The sequence below is a fragment of the Tachypleus tridentatus genome, chromosome 13 (genome assembly GCF_004210375.1).
Source record: "Tachypleus tridentatus isolate NWPU-2018 chromosome 13, ASM421037v1, whole genome shotgun sequence".
Lineage (NCBI taxonomy): Eukaryota > Metazoa > Arthropoda > Merostomata > Xiphosura > Limulidae > Tachypleus > Tachypleus tridentatus.
This window is the reverse complement of record NC_134837.1, coordinates 125,665,658-125,683,141: the sequence shown is the minus strand read 5'-3', so window position 1 is coordinate 125,683,141 and position 17,484 is coordinate 125,665,658. Positions and strand designations below refer to the sequence as shown.

Sequence of the window (17,484 nt, the reverse complement as noted above, 5' to 3'; positions counted from 1 at the left end):
GTACATTTTTTGCTGGCTAAATTCCAATAATTATGAACCAAGTGTCTAGTTATGGAATGGTATAATGTAGTTTATTCGCCAAACTGAACAAAATTTTTACGGGAATACCAGTTTTTTATCACGTTCTGAAATGTACGAACACTTTCTGCTCCTCCTATATTTGGTTATTTGTTTATAAACAGTTTATTTCTCGTTTAATTTACAGAAAAATTTATGTAGATGTGTGTTAGTATAATATTTATAATATACTATACTTCTATTAGCCTAATCGTGATACTTTTTATCTTATAAGCCAAAACCCACTCGGGACGCAGGAGTACGAACACTTTCTGTCGTAACTGTGTATACTATACTACATACTAAGAAGCAGTAGGGTAGTAATCCATAAAAATAATCAAAAATACATTACAAACCTTCTCCTTACATACACACACCATACCGTCAAAACGAAATTAAACGTTATACAACCAGAACATTGCATACAGAGAAACGATGACAAAGTAACTTTAAATCTGTAAAAAAAAAAAAGATTTGTCCTGGTCCCACAGTTTCCTGTAGGCGGCGCTACACTGCAGGTTCAGGTCAGCTGAGGCTGACAGTGAAGAGGTTGATATGACAGATTCTTATACCAACTTATTTTGTAAGTATGACAAATTCTTATACTAACTTAGTTTGTAAGTATGACAGATTCTTATACTAACTTATTTTGTAAGTATGACAAATTCTTATACTAACTTAGTTTGTAAGTATGACAGATTCTTATACTAACTTATTTTGTAAGTATGACAGATTTTTACACTAACTTATTTTGTAAGTATGACAGATTCTTACACTAACTTATTTTGTAAGTATGACAGATTCTTACACTAACTTATTTTGTAAGTATGACAGATTCTCATACTAACTTATTTTGTAAGTATGACAGATTTTTATACTAACTTATTTTGAATTATTGTCTCTTCAAGTGGCATGCTGTCAGTCTGTTTTAACACAGAGTGCATTAGTTAACTTGCTTTAAGTAGTTTCCTGCAATTATCTAAAAGAAAAAAAAGAAACTATCTACTTCCGTCAATTAGAAACCACACTATTATCTGACACTTCAACCATTTTGTTTCATGAGATTTAGCAAGGCCTGATTCTGGAAATCTAATCTATAAAATAGAGTTTTGTTTAAAAAATAATAATTTTTAATTGTTCAACCAGTACTAGGTTTTTGCATCTTTCAACCTGTACTTTAGTGAAACATATCTAGTGTATTTTTAACCTAGATCTGTAAAATATTCATAAACCACATTTATTTAACAAAGCTTAAATATCTTCAATGTATTTTATTTGACTTCATAAAATTTAAACATCGTGTTACTTTAATATTTTGTTTGTTTGTTGTTGTCCCTCCCCCTACTGGCACAGTGATATGTCTGCTGGCTTACAACATTAGGAATTGGGTTTCGACATCCGTGGAAGGCAAAGTAAATATGACCCATTGTGTAGGTTTATGCTTAACTGTAAAGAAAGAAAGAAACGATTCTTTGTTTTCAGTCTAACCCTACACAATAAGTTATCTTCCCACCACGGATGTTGAAATTCGATTTCTATCATTATAAGCCCTTAGAATTGCTACCGAACCCCCGAATGACTTTATAACAAAGACTTTTAGCAAAACTAGGCATCACGTTTCTCTAAGTTTGGATCTTATATAATTTTAGGCCTTATGGATTTTTAATGCAGACCTAATACAAACCAAGTGTTGGAGTGTTTTTAATCAATTTAAATGTAGGTTAGCATTTGGTATACAAAAAGGCGCTTTATTTACATTATAAAAATATATAAAATGAGGTTTATTCGAAATATTAAATGATGTTGAAATAATCTTTGAAGTATTTTACATTTCTTACATCAGACATTCAGATGAGATGATTTCAATTAAAAGATTAGGTTTTATCGTTTCTTTAATTATGCGAAAAACTGGGTTTCTAGATATACTTGGCTGTTCAGATAAGACTGCTTTGAGTCTTCAAGAAAGTTCGCGTGCTGTGCCAGTTGTCTCCCGCTGGGACAGCGGTAAGTCTGTACATTTGTAACGCTAAAATCAGAGATTTGATTTCCCTCGGTGGGCACAGCAGATAGTTGGATGTGGCTTTGTTATAAGAAAAACACACACAAACAAACTGTGTCAGATAGGTTTGGTTTGTTTTGAATTTCGCGCAGATCTATCTAATTTAGCAGCGTAAAACTACTACTCACCGTTAATTCTTGGACTCTTTTACGAAAGAATAGTAGGATTGAGTGTAACATTATAACGCCCCCACGGCTCAAAGGGCGAGCATGTTTGGTGTTATAGGGATTCGAACCCGCGACCCTCGAACTGCGAGTTGAGCGCCCTAACCACCTGGCCATGCCGGCTTTATTAGTGAGTTATTAGTGAGCCCACATTTTTGTATTTTTAGAACTTTCGATTCTATCAGCCCGCTCCCCAGTGGCTCCCAAGTAAGTCTGAAGTCTTATAACGCTAAAATTTGGGTTTTGACACCCGTGATGGGTACAGCACAGATGGCTCATTGTAGTAGCTTAAAGCGTAGCAACAAATAAACCTAGCAGATTCATAACGACTTAAAAGGTTTGATAAATTTTGTAATTTAATAGGGATCTGTCAAGTTTGCAGTTTCTATGTCTATTTAATTACGTTTGAAGAACATAACATATATATTTTATTTACTCAGAAAAATGATGAATATGAATAAAAGTTTAGAAATCCGGAAAATATCTATTGATACGCCTTTTTTTTTTACCGTTTGTTATCCGAAGTTCTTAGATAGACTGGTAATTTTAACACCTCGAAGGGCAACATCACGAAGGACATGATATCGAGCAATCTTAAGGCTTTGGATATTAAAACAGTTAACATAAAGAACTAATCAAAAGAAATTGGATGAAAAAACGTATATTCTACATAAAATACGCAAGAGGCTCTAGCAGATTTTAATGGAAATAATTGCAAACGTGATGGCGGTTTCTTCATATTCCTGTGACTTATATGCCAGGGAGATTAATTTATGGAGGGCCCGGCATGGCCACGTGAGTTAAGGCGTTCGACTCGTAATCTGAGTGTCGCGGGTTCTAATCCCAGTCGCACCAAATATGCTCGCCTTTTCAGTCGTGGGGCTTTATAATGGTACGGTCAATCCCATTATTCGTTGGTAAAAGAGTAGCCCAAGAGTTGGCGGTGGGTGGTGATGACTAGCTGCCTTCCCTCTAGTCTTACACTACTAAATTAGGAATGGCTAGCGCAGATAGCCCTAGAGTAGCTTTGCGCGAAATTCAAAATATATAAACCCTCTAAAATTAATGACTAGCTACGTTAAGATACATAATCTTAATTGAACTGTTATCTGTGTTAAGATTTAATCGCACTAGCAGGAATAACTTTCCTGGTTTCCTTGAAACTACTTTCTCCATCATTGGATAAAAATTCTCAATCTTATTATCATAATTACGAAGTATTACTTCATACCACAACTTGTCTCGTAATAAACTTCTACATAGGACAACTATACTACTCTTAATACTGTGGTACTTCCATATAAACCGGTTTCCTCGACAAATTTATATAAGCCACTAGTAACAAGAGGTTTGGACAAAGATTGTAATGTGAAGTTAAACTGAATTATCTTGACTTTGACTGAGTTATGGTAAAGAAGTACACTGAACACAACCTAAGTCACAGCGAAGAGTGATCTTCATTGAATGCACACACACAAAATCAAAATAATGAGTGCGAAAACAACTCTCTTTATTAGAGGTTGAGAGCTCTAATTCTATATAACTGAGAAAACATGGCATTGTATAAACAGTTGTACAATGTTATCTTTCTCAACTTATGAGCTTTCTAGAATATCATCTCTTTGTATACCATTTTATTATCGGTGCTAAGAGATACTGTTAGATTCATTGCAATGACATTTGTTTTTCTTTGTTTGTTTCTTCCTCTTTTTATAAGGGGCGGTGGAAGGGGCTTACGCCATGTTGTACTCGTATGTGATTTTAGAGTCCGTTGGTGTCTTAAATGTAACGTATTATATTTTCTACTGTTTGTGAATACATAGTAAGTAGTCCATATACTACTCAGGTGATATCCTGACAACTGAGGTGTTTTACAATGTTAAATATCCCTGTTACCATTGTTTGTTTCATTTTTAGAAGCTATACCATGCCTCCCAGTTGCACCGCGGATTTCGATACGCGTGGTGTACAGAGTACAGCACATTGTGAAGCTTGGTGCTAACTACAAAGAAACGAAAATGAAGCTAGAAAATTAATATATATGTAAAAAAAGTATTATGAAAATATTTTGGTTGTTTGTTGTTAAATACAAAACTGTAAAATGGGTTATATTTGCTCTGCTCATAGCGGGTATCGAATGTCGATTTTCAGCGTTATAAGCCCTCAAACTTGCAGCTGAGTCAAAGGGCTTTTCTAAAGAGAGCCAAATTGTCTTTGTAATTGAAATTCCTTAGGGTGCTGGTATTTATTTATTATTAAACAATCTCCACTCCCTGTGAGTCAGCGGTAAGTTTACGGGCTTACAACGGATATCGAAACTCGGTTTCTAACAACAGAAGTCCGCAGACAAATCGTTCTGCCGCTGGCAAATAAGTTTTGAAAAGCTTCTTAATATAGTATTGAAGTTTTGATTTCTTTTTTCTAAATACGGATCTCTCTGTTTTTATTTCACGGTGTTTATAATCCTGTAGTTAAAGATTATCGCTAAACAGTTATTTGAAAACATGGTTATCCATATACTAGTTAAAGCTGTAAGTCTTATTATGTTAAAAGTATTTTACTATCGTTATTTTATTTGTAGATTCCAAACAGGTCCGGTATGGCCAGGTGGTTAAGGCATTCGACTCGTAATCTGAGGGTTGCGGGTTCGAATCCCCATCACACCGAACAGGCTTGCTAGTTCAGCCCTAGGGACGTTATAATGTTACGGTAAATCCCACTATTCGTTGGTAAAAGAGCAGCCCAAAAGTTGTAGTCTTACACTGCAAAATTAGGAAGGGCTAGCACGGACAGTTCTCGTGTAGCTTTGTGCGAAATTAAAAAAAAAACGACACAAAAACACACAAAGTTCTGAAGAAATGTTGTGATGTATCACAGATTAATAATGTTGATTAAAATACAAAACCCCAATCCAATGCTGTGACTGGTTATTTAGAATATACAAGTCCAATTATTAGTATTAAACCCAAATCACAGTCTGCGTCACACTTTGTTACCTGATGGGTCATCGGATATTTATAGGCTTACAATATTAAAATCCTGGGTTCCATTCCTTGAGGTAGACAACGCAAATACCTGTGTGTAACTTTACGCAAAAAAAAAATGAGCAATACTATAATAACTTAAGTTGTCTTAGAACACTCAAATCCAATTATTATTACCTAAACAACATCAATACATTTATTACATTTCTGGTTAGTCTAGAAAACCCGACTATCAATATCAAAATAATGGCAACAGAAAACAGAAACTTTTTGACTACTTGAAATAAAAATAACATTTTTTCGCTAATTTTGAAGTCATATATCGAAGGTCATTTACACTTTGAAAATGTTGGTTATAGAAGACTGTATTATCTTCCTTGAGGCAATGTTTACATGAGATCAGACTTTTTCTAAGAACAGGAATCTTAATCCTGTCCCACTCCTTTTGTACAGGTGAAAGTTTTTGGTCTCTGACTTCCAATGTCCATTGGAACTACTACGGAAGGGGGGAGAACTTTGTAGGTGTGTAGTTGCATAATACTGTTGTAATTCCCTAGTTTTACTTGTTTCATATTCCTTATAATTTATACGTATAAATTATACATAATCTAATTTTCATATGTGATATAAGCACATAGGCAAGGACAGTTTGCCACACGAATTGAGTGTTTCTTTGTAAAATACACAACTATAGAACAGGCTATCTGAGCTCTGCCCAGCGAGGGTATCGAAACAAGACTTTTAGGGTTGTAAGTCTACTGACTTGCTTCTGAGCCATGAAGGACTTGTCACACGCGCAGATAGCCTTCGTGTAGCTTTGCGAAAACTTCAAAACAAACAAAATCAAACTTGTCACACAAATCGCACGATGTTTGGTAAAAAATATATTTTAAGAAGATACCGTGTCTTTAAAACGTTATATCCGCATAAAAAGATAAATATTGAATATTAATAATATAGTATATAATATAATAACACGTTTTCTGTAGTCCTACAAGTACATAAAGCTAATCACAGCGAGATAATGATTTACTGTAATACCTTACAAACATCCGTACGTATTTCTCGTCATGATCCATCCTTATCAGAACCACAATTTATTTTTCAGACCTAAACATTTCAGAAACAAAAGTAATTACCGAAAAAGTTTGGTTTGGTTAGAATTTCGCGCAAAGTTACACGAGGGCTATCTGCGCTAGCCGTCCCTAAGTTAGCAATGAAATACCGAGAGAAGGCAGCTTGTCATCACCACCCACCGCCAATTCTTGGACTAATCTATTGCCAACGAATAGTGGGATGGACTGTAACATGATAACGCTATCACGGGTGAGAGTGGGAGCATGTTTGATGTGACGGAGATTCAAACCCATAGAACAGAATGCGAGTCGAGCGCCCTAACTACCTGGCAATTTTTTTTAATTCAACGGATTTTCATAGTCCATGTATTAATGTTTCGTTCACAAGTTTGCTTATATGCTGTTTTCCATAACTTCATTACCAACCCCCCAAGTTCAAACCCGTCTTGTAATACCTCCCATCCATGTGCCGTAAGGGGAAAATAACGTATTTAGACACGGAGAGCGATAACAGAGTTCGAAATAAACCGTCATGCGCGTTTTCGTGCGCGCAACATGAATCTAAAAGCTGTTATCAAAAACAGCTTCCATACCCACTCCCAAATCTTCTGCAATGTTGTCACGTATCTGCCACATGCATGCTCGCGACAATAAAGACGTCTTAGAACCAAATTAATCGTTTGTGAATTGTGAGTTTTTGTCCCAATTACCTTTTATTTGTGACAGTTAGTAATGGGGGTGTTTAAAGGAAAGACGCTTTCCATTGTATTATCCACAGATTCCATACACGTACTATAGTGTCTTTACCCTTATGAGTTCACATAACTCAGCGAGATATTGCACGGCTCTCACGTAGCCATCCATGTCTTCGGAATTCCTGGTAATAATGTACTATCATGAGGGCATGGCGTTTTGAAGAAATGAATACTTTAAATCATAAGTAGCCCATATGAAACCACGAGAAACAAAACCCACTTCCGTTCTTCTGCTATAAAAGCAGAAAGATGGGTTTATTTGTTGAAAGAGTTTCACTTCAAGCCACTGTCATCGTCATGGCAACATCTAAACCGCTAATTATTTTCTTCTACTCATGGTTATTACCATTATTCGCTCTTCAACCACAATCGGTAAGTTGGGATATTCACAACAATGGAAATATTAAACAATCGTTGTTGTCTTTGTTTCTTTTGTTTTTTTTTAATTTCGCGCAAAGCTACACAAGGGCTATTTGCGCTAGCCGTCCCTAATTTTGCAGTGTAAGACCAGAGGGAAGGCAGCTAGTCATCACCACTCACCTACAACTCTTGGGCTACTCTTCTACCAACGAATAGTGGGATTAACCGTTACATTATAACGGACACACGGCAGTAAATGATGAGCATGTTTGGTTCCATAGGGATTCGAACCCGCGACCCTCAGTCGAGCGTCTTAACCACCTGGCATTGCCGGGCCCTTCAGTATAGAAGCCGAAACTTCGTCTTTTTCTTTTAACGAATGATTACAGTCCATTAAAGTTTTCAGAACTACTGTGTTTAGTCTGGAGTTTCATTAAACCAGATATAGTTTGTACGACTGATGTATTGTGATCGTTTTTCTTCGTGTGCTTTTTTTTCGTATTGAATACACATTTGGTAAAAGAGTTGGCGGTGAGTGGTGATGACTAGCTACCAGCTACCTTCCCTCTGGTCTTACACTGCTAAATTATGGACGGCTAGCGCAGATAGCCCTTGTGTAGCTTTGCGCGAAATTCAAAAACAAACAAACCTGATGATGTCAAATAAACATAGTGAACCATTGTAAATAAAATAAAATTCCATTTTGGCCAAACGATAAAACGTTTCGTGTAAGTAGATTTGGTTGGTTTGTTGTTGTTTTTCGTTTTATTATAAACATAAAGACGTTTAGCTCTTCGATTTTATTTAAAGATGGATTTCTTGAATAAAAACATTGCAATGACAGAGGATAAAGTTCTAGTCCAAGGAGACATGGTCGTAACCCTGGAACAATTTGGGAAGTTTTATGGTGGAAGAACTGGCAGGAAGGCAACATACAAGGACGAATATCTTTGGCCAAATGGAGAAATTCCTTACAAACTGAGCACACAATGCAAGTATATCTTTATCTAATACACTATAGTAATCGCTAAGGCTTATTTGTCTTTGGAAGCATACCTTAAAAACTGACATAACGTTGATAAATGAAAAAATATTCAATTTGTTTAACAACAGCCAAACTGGACAAGGATGTTATCAAGTCTGCTCTCCAGGTCTGGATGGACCGTACTTGTGTGAAGTTCAAAGAGATTAAGGACTACGAGAAAGCCCCAAACTATCTTTATTTTGTCCGAGAAAACGGGTACGTAGGGATCTTGCGTGATATTTTTACTTCACTAATTTTATATAGGCTCGGCATGGCCAGGTGGGTTGAGATGTCCGACTCGTAATCTGAGGGTCGCGGGTTTGAATCCCGGTCGCACCAAACATGCTCGCCATTTCAGCCATGGGCACGTTATAATGTGACGGTGAATCCCACAATTTGTTGGTAAACAAGTAGACCAAGAGTTGATGGTGGGTTGTGATGACTAGCTGCCTTCCCTCTAGTCTTACACTGCTAAATTAGGGACGGCTAGCGCAGATAGCCCTTGTGTAGCTTTGCGCGAAATTAAAATAAAACAAAAAAACACTTTATATATTTTACACGATCTTATCATTATTGTAACTTAATTTGAACGTGAGTAATTAGTGTTAATTCCAGACCCACTTTGCTCCACCACTTCACTATAATTACAGTAATCAACTCTCTGTATGGATGTTATTAACGAAGTTTAAAATTAACCAAACACGTTAGCTTCTCCAAACAGCCGCTTGAGAACGTGCAGCAAATCTCCTATTTCCTTCTTTTTTTAAAAAAAAATTATCATTCGTTATAACCGCGCATGTGCATTCTATTCAATCATTTATGGTATATGAAAAAATTTTATATTGCACTCTATCACTAAATATCCTCTGTGGGCTTGTAACGGTAAAAATCAGATTTTAGTACCTGCAACTGGCAGTGCACAGATGTTTTACTGTGTAGACTTGCGCTTAGCAACAAAAACAAAACAAGCTTTTTTAAAGAACAAACTAACTGCCCCGTACCCCGGTGGGTCAGCGATAAGTTTATGTACTTATAATACTAAAACTCCGGGGTTCAATTACCCGCAGTGAACAGAGTGCGGCTAGCCTATTTTGAAGCTATACACTGACGACAACAGCAACTTGATATAAATGAATAAAAATCATATGCCCCGACTATTTCTTGTATCTCACCTGATGATGCAAAACAAACATGGTGAGTCATTGTGAATAAAATAATGTTTCGCTTTGTACATCCGATAAAACGTTTCGAGAGGTTAGCTTTGGTTGGTTTTGGAAGAAGAAAGCTCAACCTTTCAAAAGCGCTAGTGTTATGGGTTTTTATTCATCTCTGTCAAACCTTCTTGAACCTACGTGTTTTTCTAACATCATAAACAACAATGACTAAATACTCCCTGGTGGCTAAGCGGTAAGTTTGAGAATTTATAACACTAAAGTTCGAAGTGGGCGGAGGGTAGGTAACCAATCGTGCAACTTTGCGCTTAAAATAAATAAACAACTGCCATTAAACTAAAAAACAAAGAGAAGCATGATATACAAAAATATGCTAATAATATCTATTACTCTAATACTAAAAACTTACCTAACCATCTAGAAAATCTTTCAAGAGCAATAACAATTAAATTCTCAATGTTGAATGTGGGAAAATATTTTGGAAGACAGGCTAAGTTGTTAATCTATTTAAAACAAGAAGCAATTTCTTTAAAACTAATACTATGAAAACAAAACCGTTTTACCCTTTCGCAGGTGCTGGTCTTCTGTTGGTATGGTTGACATCGAACAAAAAATATCTATAGGTCCAGGTTGTGACAAGGTAAGTTTATAACCTTTAAAATCTTACACAGATGACGAAATATGAAGGGTATATATATTAGTTCAGTCTGTTGTACTTGTCATCCATCTACTTTACAGGGTGTGGATGGATCTTCACCAAAGTTGGTATAACAGTTCATGAAGTCCATGCAGGGGTACATACATATTTTCAGTTTCGCATTTTGCAGTTTTTATGGGCTTTTGACATTACATGTGAGAGAAGCAACTTTTGACGTCCTGAGATAACCTTTCATTAATCGTGAGTTTACATAACTTCCTTCCAGGGGACGGGTGCTCCCCCTAGATGTCACTATAATCATTACTGCTGTATTGTTACATTGAGATGGTGTTATCATGTTAAACCATAATGCTCTTCCTCCATTGTTTAACATCACAAGGAGTTGCCAATTTTCTGGTATTAAAATTGCGTTTTTTAACACGCTAAGTAGTGAGCATTTCCCTCAGTGGACCCCCTTAACTGTCCGACCCCTTGTGACGGTCAATCCCACTATTTGTTGGTAAAAATCGTAGCCCAAGAGTTGAAGGTGTGTGATGATGACCAAATGCCTTTCTTCTAGTTTTACATTGCTCAATTATGAATGGCTGGCGCAGATAGCTTTCCTACAGCTTTGGGCGACAAAGTACAGAGTATTTTTTTGTGTAGCTTTGTGGTTAATAAGAAACAAACTAGTTTTGGATTAATTTCAAAACAGGTCAAACTACATCTTAATTTAGAAACTCTGCATCGTACAACACATTTTAAAAAATCACACAACAAACATGTTCAACAAATCTATTATATTATTTATTTCGGAATTTCCAGTTTGTTTTTTTAACAACAGCAAATAAAAAACACCCTTGATTATTTCATCCCATGTCTTAAATAGTTTATTAAGAAACATAAACTATAAAGCATAGTGGTCTTGTACCATTTCTATTCGAGCTTAATAAAGAACATCTAAGATTAACAAATATTTTTGAACGATAATTTAATATATTCACCTTTCTAGCTAGCAGTGTGTGTGCGTGTGTGTGTATTTTCTTACAGCAAAGCCACATCGGACTATCTACTGTGTCCATCGAGGGAAATCGAACCCTTAGTTTTAGCGTTGTAAATCCATAGACTTGCCGTTGTATCAGCGGAGGACCTCGATAACAGATAAAAAAGAAATGGATTTCCCGAATCAGGCTTTAAAGCTGGTTGCTTATTAATAAATTAATATTTGTTTGCTAGTTCAATTTAGCGCAAAGCTACTCGAGGGATATCTACGCTAACCGTCTCTAATTTAGAAGCAATAGATTACAGGAAAAGTAATTAATCAACACTACCAGTCACCAACTGTTGGAAAACGTTTTTACCAACGATAAGTGGAATTTTACCATCACACTATGACGCTGAAAATGTTGAAAATGTGAGCACGTTCGGTGAGGGAATTCGTACTCCCAACCCACAGACTGCGAATTGAGCACCCTAACTACTAAGTCGTGACAGGCTATTAAGTTAATAAGATAGTGGTTTAGTTTAAGAGTTGTAAACTTTATTTATATAATACTTCCGTATGCCTCCAGGAACAGGTAATTATGCACGAAGTTGGTCACGCCCTTGGCTTCCACCACGAACAGTCCAGAAGTGATCGAGACAGCCATGTTGTTCTCTTCCTGGAGAATGTGGATCCTGACATGAGATTCAACTTTAAGAAAGAGCAAGATAAAAATTACTCTGTGGAGTATGACTATACGTCTCTAATGCACTACCAACTAAATGTAAGTTGATTTAATTAGAATTCGATAATAACCAACTGACGAAATGATACTATTAGTCTTAACACCTATTTGGTTTTTCACTTAATTTTTGCATAACATTTATGTTTAAGGCCTTTGGAGTCCAAGTATTATACAAAGGAAAATAACGTAAAGTGAAACAACGTACGACTTCTTTCTGAAGTTAAATCTTTTCAGTCAAAAACTTAACTTATAACTTTGATTCAAAATAAAATCAAGAATGCCTCACCTTTTTTCTTTTTTTTTTGAGGGGGGGGAGAAGAAGAGAGAAAAAAGTCTTAGGTTAGGATGTAAATACTTACCAATACATTTAAACGGCGTCGCAGGGAATTTTTCAGTAAGCCTATGTCTAAAGTCAGCACTACATGAAGGCCCAGTTAAGTCACTAGTCAGGAGAGGTCCATTAAATAGCCCATAGTATGTTTCGTGTCAGATTGAAGAAACACATTAGCGAACGAAAGTACTTACGAATATAAAATTATAATTTCATGTTCAGCAGTTTTTGAAGTAGTTGATTTAACTTTCTGTGACCATCAAAATGTCATACGATTGCGAACTACCTTCGCCCTCTGGCGACTCATAAGTCCCTTATATAAATCAAATTTTAATACATTTGGCGAGTTCCTTGGAACGATATCAATAATTTATGGTTATGAAACGAGATCCAATGGACAATGAAAATTCACAAGTGTCGACAGCTTGTAGTTTTTAGTTTTTCTTCCTGATGAATGAAGCGTTGGTAAAATCTGACTTCACTTCTATCTTCATTTTTGCTGTTTGTCTCATATGTAGATGTCGTCAGGATTTTCTTAGGAGAAAAAGTTCATTTGTATTTATAATACATTTCTCTTATTAATAGGAACAACTGAGCAAAAGTAAACAAAGAAACATACACAAAGACACGTTTAGGAGTATGTTGACATATGTACATAAAGTTATATGAAAAAGTTAGGACACCCTATGAAAACCTGTAACATTTTTGGACATATAGATATTTAATCTCAATTTCAACAATACTGAGAGATTATAGAAATATAACTAAACAATTGAAACTGAAGAAAAGACATTTCAAGATCTTCTGTAAATGTAATTCTACAAAAATGCATATTCTAACTGAGGAAAAAGTCAGGACACTTTACCCCTAATAGCTAGAGTTACCCCCTTTGGTTGAAATAACTGCAGTGAGATGCTTCTTGTAGCCATCTACCCGTCTCTGAGATTGGTCTGAAGAAAGTTTGCCCCACTCCTCAATGCAGAATTCTTTCAGCTGTGAGATGTTTGAGGGGTTTCTTGCATGTACAGCCCATTTCAAGTCACCCCACAGCATCTCAATGGGATTAAGATCTGGACTTTGACTCAGCCGTTCCAGGACTCTCCATTTCTTAGTTTTCAGCCAGTCCTTGGTGGATTTACAGGTATGTTTTGGGTCATTGTCGTGTTGCAGGGTCCAGTTCCGCTTCAGGTTTAATTTTCGTACAGATGGTCTCCCATGATCCTCAAGCACCCTCTGATACACAGTAGAATTCATGGTGGATTCTATGATTGTGAGCTGTCCAGGTCCTGCTGCAGCAAAGCAGCCCCAAACCATGACACTTCCACCTCCATGCTTCACAGTTGGTATGAGGTTCTTTTCCTGGAATGCTGTATTTGGTTTATGCCAAACATGTCCTCTGTTTTGGTGTCTAAATAATTCAATTTTGGACTCATCTGTCCAAAGAACATTATTCCAGAAGTCCTGGTCTTTGTCTACATTCTCTCTGGCAAATTTCAGTCCGGCCTTGATGTTTCTCTTAGAGAGCAAAGGTTTCCTCCTTGCACACATCCCATGCAAGTTAAACTTGTGCAGTCTCTTTCTGATTGTAGAGGCATGCACTTTCACATCAACAGTAGCCAAAGTCTGCTGTAGGTCCCGTGATGACATGTTAGGGTGTTTGGAGACCTCTTTTAGCAGCTTGCGGTCTGCTCTCGGGGTCAACTTGCTTGGACGACCAGACATGGGCATGTTGGCAGTTGTTTTGAAAGCCCTCCAATTGTTGACTATTTTCCGGACAGTGAAATGGCTGATTTCAAAATATTTTGGGATCTGTTTAAATCCCTTATCAGACTCATAAGCTGTTACAATTTTCTTTCTGAAGGTCTCAGACAGCTATTTTGCTCTCACCATGGTGCTCACTATCACTTCAAAAGTCAGGAGCACACCAAACTAAATGTCTGAGGTTTAAATAGGGCAAGCCTCATTCAAAATGCTGAGTAACGATCTTCTAATCATGTGCATCTGGTGTGATACACATGTGTGTGAGTTGAACCACTTTAGGTGGGAATAAATGTGGGGGTGTCCTAAAATTTTCCTCAGTTAGAATATGCATTTTTGTAGAATTACATTTACAGAAGATCTTGAAAAGTCTTTTGTTCAGTTTAAATTGTTTAGGTATATTCCTATAATCTCCCAGTATTGTTAAAATTGAGATTAAATACCTATATATCTAAAAATGTTACAAAAATGCACAGGCTTTCATAGGGTGCCCTAACTTTTCACATGACTGTAGATACACATAAAATTACACACATTATGACGAGAATACAAGGCTTAACAAGTTATATTGAGATAACTTCCAATCAAAGCAAGTTATACTTTTAGATTAATGCTATTTAATTGCAACTTTCTTACGTTTCTAGTTATAACTGTAAGAAACTTTGAGCCTAATTGATATAGCATTATTATTCGTTCTCTACTTATAGGGATACAGTATTGATCCATTTGAAGTTCGGACCCTGATGCCCAAAAATCCACTTGATGCTTATTTGATTACAGAGAAGAGTGGTCTCAGTTTCCGCGACATAAAGTTAGCAAACCTGATGTACAAATGTGGCAGTAAGTATTCCTTGAACATAAGCAAAGCAGCTTTTAATGTCACAGTAGTAACTATTCCTTGGACATAAGCAAAGCAACTTTTAATGTCACAGTAGTAACTATTCCTTGGACATAAGCAAAGCAGCTTTTAATGTCACAGTAGTAACTATTCCTTGGACACAAGCAAAGCAGCTTTTAATGTCACAGTATTAACTATTCCTTGGATATAAGCAAAGCAACATTTAGTGAGATCTTACTTACAGATGCATCACTTTCTAACGTTATGCTCTACATAACATAACGCAGGAAAATGCGACCTTACTCGTATTCAACTCCTTTACGTTACGTTTATCCATCTTGATATCAATATTATTACAAAAAGTATTTCATTTCTCAGTAACGAAGTTTCAATAACATTGTTTATTAAAGAGATTTTTAAAATAGATGAAAATGTTGATTTTGTTCAATATATAAATCTGCGTTTATTTAGTCAATACTCTTTTCATGAACATCTACGTGAAAACCGATAGGCCAGGTGGTTAGGATACTCGACTCTCAATCTGAGAGTCGTGAACTCGAATCCCCGTCACTGAACACGCTCACGCTTTCACTTGTTGGGGTGTTATAAAGTAACGACCAATCCCACTAGTTGTTGGTAAAAAATAGTAACCTAACAGTTGGCGGTAGGTGGTATTGGCTAATTGTCTCATTCTGGTATATCCTTGATAGAGTTGGAACGACTAGAGAAGACAGCCCTCTCGTAGTTTGTCACGAAATTAAGAAACAAAAAACACAAATTATGAAAGGGAGTTTAAATGTCTGCAAATGTATTGTTTGGGTCTCGTTTAACATCGAACTAATTAACCAGTATTGATAAATATCAGTTTAAACTATTCCTTTTCAACAGAATTATGTTGAGGCAGTGGGTTAAAATATCTTTGATATAATTTATTGTGTTTTGCTTACCTCGCAGAGTGTACAAACTATTCTCATGGCAATAACCTAATTTCATAAAAACATATCCGTCATAAGCTAAAACAAAATATATGCCTAAAAAAGTTGTTACTGTCATCGGAGCTGAATCCTTCTGTTAGATTTTGAACGTTTTGGAAAATTTTTACCATTGTCCTGGCTGAATCCTTCTATTTCATTCTGAACGATTCGGAAAATTGTCTGTTATTATAGTAGTTTAATCTTTTTGTTACATTCTGAACGTCTTGGAAAGTTGTCACTGTAATTATAGTAGTTTAATCTTTACGTTACATTATGAATGTTTCGGAAAGTTGTCGCTGTAATTATAGTAGTTAAATATTTCTGTTACATTCTGAACGTTTCAGAAAGTTGTCAGTGTAATAATAATTGAACTTCATTTACGTCACTTTTCAAAACATGGTTACTGTCATCATAACCAAATCCTTCACTTACACACTGTACATTTCGAAACATTGTTACTGTCATTATAATAAAACCCTTCAACTACATACACACGTTTCGTTTTCATAGTAACTGAATATGTTAGTTATGTTCTGCAAGTTTTAAAACAATGCCACCAATATTGCGACTGAATTTTTCAGACATTCCTAAGCAATAAGACAATAGTTCGCAAATATCAAGTTTGACTTCACCATGAAAAATTATGCGTGAAATGCTTCTAGTACTAAAAACAATTAAAATCAGAACTCCTTGTTTAAAGTCTTAAATGTTTGTCACAATGAATATAGTATTGCTTACACCTTTTAATATTATTTTTTATATTGAATATAACTAAGAAAAACAATTGGTTATTTATCTGTTTACCAAGATTGAAAGGCAGTTCTAAAGTCGCAGAAGCGAGCCTTAGCAATTAAAGTTAAATACAATTTTTGTTTTCAAGTTTGTTTTATGGAAACATTCCACGTAACTAACTTATTAAAACTAGCTTTCTGATTTTACTAACTATATAGGTCACTGTAGTAACAGCTTGACTTGCTACCATGGTGGCTATATTGGATCTGATTGTGCTTGTAAGTGTCCTCCAGGCACTAGAGGGCGTCAGTGTGAAAATAAATTCCGAGATTACTATCGTAAGTTAAATTCATAATGTGCATGATATATATATATATATATATACATTGTAGAAGGCAGTGATATTTACGTTAAAGAAAACGAAATAAAGAAAAAAATTAAAATTTAGTTAGCGAAAATTAATAGAAATATGGATATGGAAACAAAAATGCATTACATGAATGGAACTGAAACTAACTCTCGAACGAAAATGAAAAATCCCAAAAAGGTAAGAAACGTTTCCGTTTCTTTGTAAGAATGTATTGCTTACATGTAGATTGTCACAATAATTACTCTTAATTATACACTTAAAATAATTACTCTACAAACAAGTCATTTTGATTTAAAACTCAAAACGGAATGGAAACGAAAAATATCGATATCACTACAAGCAAAATTTGGTACATTATTTTACACCCTCAAAGATATCGGAATCACTGTAAGTAAAATTTGGTATTATTTTACATCCTAGAAGATAACGAAATCACAGTAAGCAAAATTTGGTCCATTATTTTACA

At 35.7% G+C, this 17,484-nt stretch overlaps 1 protein-coding gene across 4 annotated transcripts in view; it reads left to right on the top strand.

The window, feature by feature from the left end:
* The first annotated feature begins 559 nt into the window (after positions 1–559).
* The window catches only part of LOC143239226 (blastula protease 10-like), a 30,097-nt gene continuing 13,172 nt past the window's right edge, over positions 560–17,484 (top strand). Inside the window, exons 1-7 of one of the 4 annotated variants that reach the window (XM_076480124.1) lie at positions 560–640; positions 8,266–8,446; positions 8,569–8,695; positions 10,225–10,291; positions 11,860–12,054; positions 14,812–14,944; positions 16,867–16,986. In XM_076480124.1, coding sequence (XP_076336239.1) covers positions 8,266–8,446; positions 8,569–8,695; positions 10,225–10,291; positions 11,860–12,054; positions 14,812–14,944; positions 16,867–16,986 — 823 coding nt within the window. In that variant the 5' untranslated portion in view covers positions 560–640. Of the gene's footprint in view, positions 641–7,211; positions 7,468–8,265; positions 8,447–8,568; positions 8,696–10,224; positions 10,292–11,859; positions 12,055–14,811; positions 14,945–16,866; positions 16,987–17,484 lie in introns of those variants that run through there. The other 3 variants (XM_076480122.1, XM_076480121.1, XM_076480123.1) reach the window with 3 other exon arrangements.